At 40.3% G+C, this 13,310-nt stretch overlaps 1 protein-coding gene across 4 annotated transcripts in view; it reads right to left on the bottom strand.

The window, feature by feature from the left end:
• The window catches only part of PIK3AP1 (phosphoinositide-3-kinase adaptor protein 1), a 37,877-nt gene that overhangs the window by 2,184 nt on the left and 22,383 nt on the right, over positions 1-13,310 (bottom strand). For all 4 annotated transcript variants that reach the window (XM_085582454.1, XM_085582453.1, XM_021548108.3 and 1 more), the window contains 9 exons: positions 12,106-12,238; positions 11,226-11,422; positions 8,848-9,037; positions 5,960-6,055; positions 5,216-5,395; positions 3,981-4,043; positions 3,139-3,344; positions 1,591-1,663; positions 1,113-1,268 (listed from right to left, as the gene is read on the bottom strand). In XM_085582454.1, coding sequence (XP_085438580.1) covers positions 1,113-1,268; positions 1,591-1,663; positions 3,139-3,344; positions 3,981-4,043; positions 5,216-5,395; positions 5,960-6,055; positions 8,848-9,037; positions 11,226-11,422; positions 12,106-12,238 — 1,294 coding nt within the window. The remainder of the gene's footprint in view (positions 1-1,112; positions 1,269-1,590; positions 1,664-3,138; positions 3,345-3,980; positions 4,044-5,215; positions 5,396-5,959; positions 6,056-8,847; positions 9,038-11,225; positions 11,423-12,105; positions 12,239-13,310) is intronic.

Below are 13,310 nucleotides of genomic sequence, written 5' to 3' on the forward strand. Positions count from 1 at the left end.
TTAAACTGTCATGGACTCAGAGTAGGGATTGTTTCTTCAATCAGTCATGCCAATTCCAAAGGTGACAGCAACTCACAAACATATCCTACACTGTTCTGGCTGGTTTCAGTCCTAAATAGATTACATTCTATAAGGCTGTGAAATACTGGGACACTAATATTCAGAAACCTGTACACTGAATTGGTGGCTAGAGAAGTTTTCTCAAGATGCAATCCCTCCCTGTTGCTTTGGTAAGTCTCATCAGTTGGTACAAACAGCAAGACTTAAGAGTGCTAAATACTGTAGTAGGGTCCATTCTCACCATCACACCCGAGGAAGAGTGCCAGGCTGCATACAGAGAGCTCTGCAGACTTGTTAGTGCTTCTCTCACATGTGCTTGTATGCAAGTTACTGCCTCAGCCAGCTGCCTCTGGTACCTATTCTGGATGTATGCCAGCTGCATCTTGCCAAGAGTCACAAAGGTGGTAACCTCACAGGAAGTCAGGTTTCCTGTCAAAGGACCCAACTGATCCCAAATGATTTCTGCAAGAATTGCTCAGTCTGCAGTAAGAGCAAGAATGCAGGGATTTAATTTTCAAAAATTAAATGTAATGAAAAGCAAAGATAATAAAAATGTGCAGACTGCCCAAGTCACTCAAGAGGTCCCACAGTTACCAATGAAAAATGCTGTCCTTTATGTAAAGCAATTGAAGAAACAACATGTACAGACTGGTTTCCAGCCCTTCAGGCCAGAAGAGCACACAGCCTGCTAGCAGTCACAGCATGGGAGCATCCTTTCCAATAAGGGAGCAGCTGCCATCTACTTTTAAGATCTGAACACAGGTGGTATGCCTTCCCTGAGAAGGGCTCAAGAGAATCTTTCACTCAGCTTTCACGTTCTCCTCCTGCAGAGATGCAGACACAAGATGCCCAAACCACTTGACGCACACCTGGAATTGCTTTTACACCTTTGAGAACAGCTGGTCTGAGGCATGCAAGGTTTGGGGTGGCATTGTCAGTGCTGGGATTCAGGACCAAAAGTCTTGTCCCCTGGGTTGACTCCAGGGTAAGACATGGGAAGTGTGTTCCATCCAGCTTTCCAGTAGGGACAGTGATGCTCAGTGGTTGCTTACTTGTTGTGCTGGATGTGCTTTCTGTTTTCCAGTCTCCTCGTTTTAACTCCTTTTTTGGTGGAAAAACGTTTCTCCTGGGGGTGTATTCATATATTCCACATTCTGGTTTCCCCAAAGTATTATGAGAATGTCGAATGGGTACTGTAATTTCCAAATCTGGAAGGGAAAATGAAGAAAAAGGTCTATGTGATTGTAGCCCCCAAGAGAGAGTTTTGCACTTAAGGACAGAGTTAAACACAATTGCATGAAGATAATCATAATTGTACATGAATGAATCACACAAATGAGGGCATCCTTTTCTTGGCTGTGAAAGTGAGGAGCAAAGCAACTTCCCGAAGTTTTTGCCAAATGGCACATGGATATGCATATTAAAATATCATAGAACCACAATACACATGGAACACATATCTGCTTGAAGAGCTTATTAATATGGTTAGATGCTTCATTACCAGAGAACATCAGTATCAAAGACTGTTACCTGCACTTTTGTCTTTTTTTTGCTTCTCTATTTGCCTCCTGGTTATGCTGTCTCGTAGACGTTTCAGATTTTCCTAAAAACACCACAAGATATTCTTTTCAGGGCTTTGGATAAGGGAAGATGAGCAGCTTTTTAACAAAACCAGTATTATATTTTAGCTAACTTTGCAGTCAAGCTGTAACAAAGCTTGTTAGACCTGGCTGAAGTCCTAACCATGTCAACAGGTTTTAATCTGTTCCTTTCAGAAGCCAAGTTTTTTTTCTGATGTTCATGATGTATGTTAAGGTCACATACGGGCAGTTGCACATAAGCAGCAAATTGGATTTACAGCCCCCTGTATTTTCTCTTTGCTGTGACACTGGCACAGAAACAAGACCCACAATCAAGTAACTGCACTGTCCTTTCTGTACTAATGAACAGATTATTCTGACTGCAGGGACATGTAAGATTGCCATGCATCCTAGAGTGTAAGGTACAACTCAGAATTCAGGATATCCCCAATGAAGAAATGTAACTGGGAGCAAAGACTCTATACCATTGTGTGGCAGCATATTACACCTTACAGTACAAAAAGATAGGGAGAAAAAAGACAACTTTTTTCATCGGGGAAATATGTACAGATCTGAGAGGAGGACACTGCTGAAAAGCAGAGGAAGCAGCTGCTGAAGCAAAATTCAGAGACTTTGAAAGCTAATCATGGCATGGGCCACAGAGCATGCCACTTCATCTCTTCTACATCAATTTACTTAAATAGCACTGTGTTCTTCTCTGGTAGAAGAAGGGACTCCTCCGACTGCTTCTGGGTAGAGAGCACCTTTCCAAGTGAGAATCAGGAGGAGAAAATCTTTGCCTTTGTTCTGACAACTTCCAAAACAATGTCACCCACTGGAGACCAGACTGCCACAGCATGAACAAAAGGCTCTAAAAGAAGCAGGCACTGGTTTTAAAGAGGGAGCCTCACTCTAACTTGAGAATGAAAATCTTAAACTATAACTGATAATTCCACCAGCCATTATGTCACTGCTGCCAACTGACTCCCTCTTTCTGTTAAGGCACCCAAACACTCTGCTTTTACTAATGACCGTTGCTAGACCTTGCCCAGCGGCAATGCACAGTCACGTAGCCATCAACAAACAGTTGGAGGAATCAGATCATCTACCAACTAGGGCTTTACAGCCCAAACATCATCTGGGACACAGAGCCTTCACTGATCTGAAATGGATGAGAACCAACAAGTTAAATGTTCATCACAGAAGTCCCCTGCCAACAGGTAGGTGCTAGGTGACCTCTAGAAAGGTGATTTAGCCAACTGGATTTGATCCAATTCCTTGCATACAGATCTTCAAAATCTGACAATATTACTACAAGACAAACAGATCTGTAAAACTGTCTGCTGATTATTTGGAACAGCTCTCAGGAGAAAACTCTGTTAGCTATGTTAGCAGTCTTCCTGCTCCAACCAGGAAAAAAGTGTACCCATGCTGAGAAGCTTGTGATATATACCTAGAGAGACAGCTATATTTCTTAAACAGTAGCATAAATCTGTACCTGCTGGAACCGGAAGGATTCTGATCTCTTCTTCTGGTTCAGTTGCCACTCCTTAAAATGAAGTACAGCTTCATCCACAGTGAGGATCCCCATTTTCACTTGCTCCTGTAATGTTATCAGCTGCCGTTGACCTGGGGTTTTCATTCCAGCAAATGGATCATATATACTTGATTGAGACAGGTCTCTTACAGGCCTGACTATTGTCTCTGAGGAGAGAGCACCAGCAAAAATATTATTAAACTTGTGGATCTACCTTCCTCACTGAATACAAAGAGATCGAGTTCCCTTGATATGGCAGGCATTAAAAAAAAAGAAAAAAAGGGGGGAAAAAGTATTACAGACTGAGTGTTTCCTAAGAAGTGTTTTCTTCTTAGGCCATCCTACTATTTGTCAGGTCTAAAAGCCCAGCTGAGAGGTAGCCTCATACACAAATATATCCCAGGGAAAGTTCTGGTCTTAAAAACATAATTTAAGTAAAGAACACAAAACATTCCTTACAGCACCATGCTTCCTCAGCAATTCACAGATCAGAGCTTTTACCTTAGCAGCCACAAAGCTAGATTCTATCTAGGTAATCTGTGTAGTTTAAGCCCAGAAACTGAAGACTCATTTGTAACATAAAGAAGAGTTCCCAAGACATGAGATGTGCTCCCCTCACACTCTGCACTTATAAATTTTTCCAGTGGCACAAATGGTAAAAAGATTAGGTCATTCATAGAGGACAGTTATCCCCATAACTTTGCAAAACAGTCTATTCTGTCATATTTCACACAAATGAAGCTACCATAACAGATATGCTTTTGGATTACTGAAAGGATTTTCAGGGTGAACTTCTGCCTTACCTTTCTTAACCCTTCCTCTAGGGACATAAAGATTCTCAGGCCTTTGAGCCTTCTGTGCAAAAACTGCAAAAAGAAACATTCTTTAGATACTGAAATGCATTCCATGAAGATTAGAAATAGCAAGAATGAATATGGCAAGCATACACAATTCTACACTGCTTTACAGCTTCTGTTACACTTTTAAGTCCATTGAAGAAGATTTTTATGGCAGAATTCCCTTTCTATTGACCTCAAAGAATTTGGCTCAGCCACCTCTAAGAGACATCTAGACATGATTTCCCATAGTCCTGTCACAGTGGGAAAGGTCACTGAAATTACTCTCTCACATGTCATTGTGGTTCTTGTTAAAATGTTCATGATATATGACCTAGATATCCAAAGCTGCCTAATGAACTAGGAGGAACAACCTTCAATTTCAATAAAACCCCACCTGAGAGGGAGGTACTGAGGTATAAAATCATGTCCTGTACAAATGAGGTTGAATCAATGATAGCATTACAGATCAGCAATGTCCCAATTATTAGCTTGATTGTGTCCTTATAATATCAGGATCTTTCCTACTTAGTTGGATTTGTTTATTCCATTTGGGGGTAATCTGTCATGATACTACTTTCATGAAGAGCAAGCTTGTGGCATTCATATTCTCTGGACAGAGAGACATAATTCTGTCACTCAAGAGAAGCACAGAGAGAAGAAGAGAAAACAATCTTTATCACTGCTCCTTTGTTTTCCCCATGTGGAATTTGGTATAGAGATTGTTTACCTGAAGTGATTACTTGATTAAATTCTAGTAAAAGTTGTTTGAGTTCAATGACCAATTAAATTCAGCTGTGTCTTGAACTCTCAACAGGTAGTCGCAAGTTTGTTAGTTAATAAGTACGTAATATATGTGTAGAATAAAATAGTCTCTCTTTAAATAATATATTTATGTCATATAGTATAGTTTTATTAAAACTATCCTTCAGCTTTCTAATCTAAAACCAAACATCATCATTTCTTCCCAGTCGGGGGTGCCTTTTGTACTATAGCAAGCTTAGGCTAAGATCCTGGGATATAACATCCCCACATTCAGAGTAGGCAAAAGATGAAAAAACAGATACAGAATTGGATCCCAAAGGTAACCTAGCTCCAGAGTCAAATAATCCAGGGATCCCGGCATGTATTTGGCAAATGGAGCCCAGGTCAATGCCATTCTACAGTTTACTGGTCTACATTTCTACTGGTAACCAACTCACTTTTGGAGATGTACAGCTCATTGTCAGGCTGTGGAGAGCTAGATTCTGGTCTTGGAACAGGAACTGGAGGTCTGTTAGCCATTTCCTGTGGAAAAGGGTCTTGTTCCACTGAGTAGTACACATCTTCACCATACTGCTCGTGACCTCCTTCCTCAGAATCTGGCGCATCCATGCTACCACCTACAACAGAGCAGAGTTTGTAAGAATAGCAACCTGGCCACTTCACTGAACACTGATTCCCTCCAGATCCATTATGTACCACATTCTTACCAAGTTGGCCATTTCACAGCCAAAACCATCCAGTTTTGCAGTGCCTTAAATGTACCAAAGACCTTCATTACAGGATTTGGTAAAGTCATTACACCTAGCATGTAACGGTTTGCCATTATGCCTGTACCATCTCTTTTAAAGAAATAGTGAAAAAACTACTAAATCTCTTTAAGAATTTGAGGAACAGTTAATTTTAATTAATTTTAATTAACATACTTTCATTAACATAGTTTAACAGTTAATTTTAATTAATTTCAGTTAATTAACATACTTTAATAGTTGTTTTTGGAAACCAATGGTTTCCAAAAGCTATATATGATGGTCTACAAAGTACTATAGAGAATTAGTCCTTTGTCTGAAAAAAGCAAACTGAATGGGCTATCTTCTATCCTTAAGAGTTCATAAAGAACTCTCAGGTTCTGTTTAGTTGCTTTAACTGTGCTACTGCCATCCTTCCCTAAAAATAGGTCTCACCTTCTAAAAACTTGCGGAGCATTGAGTCTTTTGTAGTTATAGAAACTTCATCTCCAGCAAATGAAGTGTCTGGTTTGGATTGAAGCATCTCTACATCTGAAAAAAAAACCACCAGAAAGATGAATCTGTTAATTATAGCCTTCAATACACGGAACAATGTAATATGACATAATAAACTGGACCTTTACTTTATAGTGTGACAATCAAAGAAGATGGGCAAATGACCAGACATTTTCCTTGAAAAAGGCTTCTAAGTTGCTATGTTCAGTCCATTCTGCACAAATTTTTTCCAGCTGCCTGATGCTTACACTTGAGGGTGACTAACAATGCTATTGAGAAGTTCTGACAAGGTTTCAAGAAGGCATTGAGTTTTGGCTGTTCTTGAGCGTGTGTTGGCCAGGTGAAAGTTTTGACCTCTGCACAGTGCTCCAGAGCGGAAGCCATGTGGCTTGGAAAAACAAGACATTAAAGGCAATTTTCCCATGACAACATGCAAGATAGTGTTTGTTTTATTTATTGGAATAAAGTCAAAACAGTTGGCTGAGTTAATTACTTGGATCTGGAAAGTGTTTAGAGGGTCAGATGAAAATTCAGTATTGAGAAAGGACTGACAGCAAACAATAAGATACTTTGTTAATTGAGTGTTTTGACATAAAGAGTTCTGATTTTAAAGAAAAAGGTGGACATCACAATGCTAAAGCTAATCTTAAAACTAAAATAAAATGCTAGGCAACCATGTGCCTAATGATATTAAAAACAAGAGTGATATAGATGGATTGCTGAGGCTTATTGATATAAGTGAATTTTTGAGATCTGTGTCATAGATCTAATACTATGTAAACTAGATAGTTTGGGTTACATGTGAGATTATGAAATACTTTTAACTCATTACAATGGCTTCAGTCCTCTGTTACCTTCTTCTCAAAGGAGTTCCTACCAGAAAAATTGACCCTGTGGTATCTAACCTTCCTTTGATCAGTCTCTGAAAAACTGTGGTGGAAGCACATCTTGATCACAATAAAGGGGCACACTGCCACAGTATGGTTACACCTAAAATAGCCCAGGTATTATCCTCTACACCACAGCTGTATCTGCTCACATACAGGTAATTCCTAGAAAAAGTACTTCAAGAGAAATTAGTTATGATTCCTAGTGAGCCATCCTCACAAACCTTCAAGTCAGTACAAAAGCTTAAATCCTTTATTTGTGATGGCAGCTCTAAACCAGCCAGCACTCCCATTAATTTCATGAGGGTTTGACTGTGTGCTGGTATTCTAAATGATATTGAAACACTTTCACTTGGAGAGAATCAAAGTGCTGAGAATTGTGCCAATTTAAATTTATCTGTTATAATACAGGTAGATTTTAAGCACTGTTCAGACAAGCTGTTAATATTCTTCAGGCAAAGACTAGCAGACCAGGTAAGAAAAACAGAATTTCAATAAGACTCCTGAATGGAAGGCAGCAGAACTTTGTGTGCAGAAGCAACACTGTAGAACTCCAGAAGAAGCAGGAAAGGGAGGCTTTTCAGGGTCCACTTCAAAAGTGCTAAATTACAGGGAGCTCAATTTGCAAAACTCCATGCATAGTTTCTGCGAGATCTGGGCATTTCAGGCCTGGAAGAAGGGGAGTTTGGCTTAGTAGTGTTGAGGTTTGTTTTTTAACCCTCCACAGGCTTAGTCAATCAACCCATTCAAAGGTGCACTGATTACAGGCAGACCTACCAAGCATCTAGAAACTCTCACTCATTACTGCAAACAACAGCAGCTTTGTTCCTTTCAAGTCCAACCTGATTTACAGCTTATTTCTACCTGAAGGCAGAAAAATCCTGGTTTTCATAGGAAAACTATCCCTGCAGTGGCCAACAACACTTGGCAGAAAATAGTTTATGATTTCAAGGAAAGAACCAACACGGTCTTCTGGACTTCATAATCAACAAAAATGTGTTTTATAGTATAATTTAATCTAAAAGAGGAGAAAAACAGTCCTTGACCAATATAGCCCATACACAGAAGTGCTTCAAAATGAAAGCTTTTCCTCTGACGCAGCACACTTAAAAACTGCAGAAACACTAGAAGTCCTTAAGTAACTTTAAGGAAGTACTTAAAATATAAGAAGCTAAATTATCTGCTCATTATGGGAAATATAAAATAGATCAGTGGGATTAAGTCAGACCAAATAGACAGGTGAGTAAGAACAGCAAATTTACAATTGCTTAATAGAGGTATTTAATTTGGTATTTTCAATTGGCCTCACCGAATATTAATGCAATAGTGAAAAGGTTAAACGTATGCATATTTATCAGAATTAGCTCTTCAATTTTAGCAATAAACCAATCAGATTAGAATGATTTTTCACTTATAATCTTTTTGGTACATATATTTCTAGATGTTTGCTTTCTTTTGCTCTCAAGTTGTTGAGCTAGAATCTCAGGTCTTGTTTTTCAGTTTCCCAGTTGTCAGTAAAATCACATCTGACAGTGCTCTTTTCTGTCAGTGTCAGAATGTTTCTAGGTACCCAGTCCTCAGGAGGAAAAAGCAGGGCACGGTAGAAAGTTTACTCTCATTTATATATTTTACTTTATTTGCTCAGGGTCCAGGGAGTCCTCAAAACACTGAAGGAAACAGCTCTTGATCTTGTACACTACCAATTAAGAAAAGGTATAGAGCAATTTTGTCAGTCAGCCAGTGTTAGAACTGCAGCATAGTTTCCTTGTGGTGAGAGCAGAGAAGCTGTAACTGAGGTGCTATTGTGTGTAAGAGATGGGTCTGAGCAATCTGATCTAATGATGTTTCTGCCCATTGCAGAGGGCTTGAACTAGGTGAGCTCTAGAGGTACCTTCTAACCCAAACCTTTCCATAATTCTGTAACTCTATCAATATACATACAAAGATCTTCTGGGGCACCCGGGACAAATCCAGCCATGGATTCATAAAGCTCTTCATCAGAGCCTGGATTCAAGGAACATTTCATCAACAGATCAGTGGACAGATGAGCCATGGACTCATATACAGACTCATCCTCCTCGCCTTGCATCAGCTCTTCCTTAATGTGACTCTTTAGCATATCTGCAGTTTCCTGGAGAGGAAGGAGGGCAAGAAAAAAATTTAAGTGTCTTTTAAATAAAGAATCTAGAGAATAAAAGCAAGCAAAAGATACTTCACTTTGTCATTAGTGATAGAAAAAAAACTCTGAAGACAGCTCATTCCCAAAGATTAAGGCTTCTCAAGTGACTTAAATCCCCTTTACAGCTGTCTGGGTCAAACTTTTGAGATCTATATTGTATTAACAGGTAACAAAGGTGAAACAAGGGCTGCTGACATGTTCTGAGTAGCCATTACAGCCTCTCACCCTGTCACTTTCTTGTCCTACCCAATGTCTGCAAACTCCCAGAACATAAGCACAGCTCATTCTAAAAATACAAATGCTTGTCAAAGGCTATTTTGGGGTACACATAGCTAACCATAAGGGGCAAAGCTTATCACATGCAGAGCACCTGCAAAATAGCAAAGTTTTAGCTTTGATGTAGATTCAGTTTCAGTTTCTTGGCATTAGCAGCAGCATGTAACACCTAGAGTGGGAGTACACAGACCCTTTTCTGTGATATTAACAGGAAACCTCACAGCAGACAACTTCTGATTCACAGGAGAGCAGAATCCTTTCTTATGCATTTGCAACATAGAATGGGGAGGAAGGCAGAACTTCACCAAATCACAACACAAGGAAGCAAAATGTAAAACTTCATCCCATCCTCCTTCCCAAATTCCAATTATGTCACAAGCACCACCTTAACAGTTGCAATACTAAAAGATATTTTTCCATTCAGAAATGCAGACTCATGGGCCCTCAATCCACAGGGCATGTGTGTCAAAGCTGTCTACACATGCTTCCCTCCACAGTCAAAATGTGTCAGGCCAGTAGTTCATGCAATGCTTTACAGAGGTGCAGAGGAACCTTTGCCAGAAAGAAAATTAGGTGAGTAATGGGGTTTAATGAAATTTTCAGACATCCATACTACTGATAGTAGCCACTACCTTGCAGTAGTCACACTGTTGCAGGTGATTTGTGTGCTTTGTACTGTGCTGCACTAACAGCTTCAGCAGCTCAGTAAGGAGGACCTGCTCTTAACACAGCTCTGTCACTGCTGGTGGAGAGAATATGGGAGGAGCACAGTACTGCAATGAGAGGCTGGAAGGACTTCCTGCACATCTCTCACTTACCCCGATGCAAAGATTGTGATCACACAATTTACAGTTTCTGCAGCCCTCCTGATCTCAGAATATGGAATGACTTTTATTTAGCTCTAATGTATAATGTCAAGAAGCAAGGCCCAAGTCCAAGAACTACCCATGCCTCCTAAATAGAGCTTCAACACTTCAGTAATTGGCTGGCAGAACCATACTAAAGCTGGCAGATCTATCACCCAGCACTGAGACAACGTTAAGGACAATTAAACACAACTTTTCCACCTAAGCAAAGAGAATTCAGATGTGGTCAATGTGATCTGAATCAAGGAGTTTCTTGTTATTTTGAAGCATACAGGCCAGAAACAGCTCAAACTTAAACAAAAGGAGAAACTCTATGCATACCCAAGTACTACACAGAAACAATTGCTTGGTGCAGCTGGAGTCAGGTCCATGTCATAATCTGGAAAAGTCAGAGTGTGTTTTCTGGGGGTGGGGTTAGCTCAAATAGAAATGAATTGTGAATTGGGATCCCTGACAGAACAAAGAGGGAATGGACAGCTATATCAATGTAGGGAGAAATGGGTATCAGCTGGAACACGCAGAATACACAGATCAGCTGTGAATGAGCTAGTAAGCAGCCCTGCCCATACAATAGCTGATAAGAGAGCACCTCAAATTGTATCTTCCCAAACATATTCTGTTCCCATATTACTCCCTAAAGTAAGCTGGATGAAGGGGCTCTTTCCCAAGATCAGAACTAGAAGAATGCACTACGCACCAGCCACATCTCCTCAGAAACTTCATTAGATGGATGGAGGAATGGAAGCCAGCATGGCAGTCTCTGCTTCCATCTTACTTGCTGTGTGCAAAAGCCCCAGGAATTTCCCTGGCTCCAGAGACGCACCTAACCCTCCAGCCTGAAAGCTTTCAGTGTGGCTGGATGTCTGTGTTCTACACCCTACCACAACATACTTTATCACCCCATCATTCCTGCTCAAGTAACACAAAGCGCCAAGCTCTGTGCCAGAGCCTGCACCCAGTGTGGGACGAGGCAGAAAGACAGTTCAGCTTCCTCTTACCACATATTCATCAATGAACTGGCGGAGATCCTTAAAGCCATGCTTTTCTGCTATGGTGTTTGGATAGTGGCCATACTTGTTGGCTACGCTGTAGGCCTGCAGTGCTCCAGGGCATGTAAGCAGCAAGGCAGTAAGGTTCTTCAGCCCGTATCTTGCAGAGAAGTGAAGCAGTGTTGGCAACTCCTCATCCCTCTGATCTGTGAGAACAGGAGCCAATTAGAAGCTAAGCTTTTCTCTAGTAGCAACAGAGCCAGTGAGAAACAGACACAGAAACACACAGATCAAAGCAGCTGTGAAATCCTTGGAAGTATATATATGGTTTCAAAATCAAGCCAACTACACAAATTATCTCGTGTATCTCCAGGCTTAAGTCCTATAACCTTAGTGGGGAATATGGCACTGTAATAGCTTAAATGTATGTAGCATCACAGATTTGCAAGGTCGTCTTTCTTAGACCATCACAACAAAAAGACAGCATACCGACTCAACTGCTCAGTGCCCACTGTGTATCTTAGAGTTATGCAGTTTGGGGAAAAGGACTGGGCTGTGGAAAAAAGACACATGAGACAGAAAAGAACAAAACAGAAAACCAGGGAGACATTTGGGGAGCATCATCTTTTCACTCTGGTTTGAAGCTGTCTATATAGCATCTGCCACAGTGCAGGGAAGTCGGAATTATACATGTAATAAAAAAGGGTCACCTGACTCAAATGGCAATTCCCTTTCTATAGACATCATCAGAAATTTAGCTTCTTAGCTGAGATCCAAGGTTTTTGAGACAGCCTGTGCAGGTACCACCCACTACAGTGTTAAGATGCTTCAAGATAAAACAACTGATACAAAGAAAACCAAAAAATAAACCAAGCATCTTTAAACTTACTTGCTGTCATATCTTCTTCTTCCAGCTGGTTGATTCCAAACAGGTGTAGACCACTGGCAGGAATGTTCTTCTTGAGAGATTCAGTCAATAGTTTGTCCAGGGCTTCTATGCTGTATGGCACAATTTTAAAGGCCTACAGAGAAATGGAAAGAACTTTTGTTTGGTAGAGTCTGGAGATTCAGTTATGGTGAGATTTATATGTTGTCGTTATTATTTAACACAATCAGAAAACAGTAGGTATAAACACAAAAAGTAGAAATGTTCAAGTCAAAGAACCTGGATAGTTTCCTGGTGCAGAAACAGTATCATCAAGCTCAATAGATGAGACCTGTATACTCCACAAGACAGAGCACAATGAGAAAGTCACTCATGCAACTGGAAGCACAAAAAACTTGCTTCCTACTTTCTTGGCAGGTATACACTTCTGAAAGTGCTCCAATGAAATGTCACTCCTGCTTTAAGTTTGCACTAGTCCATTTTGAATTGTACACATGCTGGTTTGGCTTTTGAACTGGTTCTTTACCACTGGGAAGCAAGCATACTCCCTAAGCAGAGGCATCAACCAGTACCAACTGCTACACAACTTTAACTAAAAAGCAAGGGAAACACAGTCTTCTCTGCCCCAGGTATCCTGGTGATTAACAAGGCTACTCTTTGGGCTTCCACTACATGACATCAGGAACATGCAGGCAGGCAACAGGGCAACACAGCAGAAAACTTCCTTGTGTAAGCTTCACCCCTCTAATAGGGTTCAGGTACCCCAACTGGGCAAAACAGAATAGGAAAACTGAGTGACTGTATTGAAAAAGTAAGTTTTACGAATCAATGAATCATTTTATGTTACTCTGCTTCCTCCAGCTAATATGACTCTTTTCTACTATTTATATATATTTTTTTTAATAATGGCTAGGTACAAATTCCAAAACATTTTCTTTCTTTACGGTACTTTCTGTTATATCAGGTTTTGTCATTCCAACCTTTCGTAGTCATCAAGGTCTAAATGTGGCTGTTGATTGACCACATTTTTTTTCTTTGTTTGATAATCTGACTTACCTTAGTCAGCTATGTGCTCCAAAGACAGAAAAAAACACCCATGCTTTCAATAAAAGGGGATTAGAGTTAGGCATTTCTTTATTTCACAAGAGCTACTTCATGGCAAGCACTTTTGCTTATGCCAGCTTGTCTATCCTCTGAAAGATCTGGTT

This window comes from Lonchura striata, chromosome 6 (genome assembly GCF_050655825.1).
Source record: "Lonchura striata isolate lonStrDom1 chromosome 6, ASM5065582v1, whole genome shotgun sequence".
Classification (NCBI taxonomy): Eukaryota; Metazoa; Chordata; class Aves; order Passeriformes; family Estrildidae; genus Lonchura; species Lonchura striata.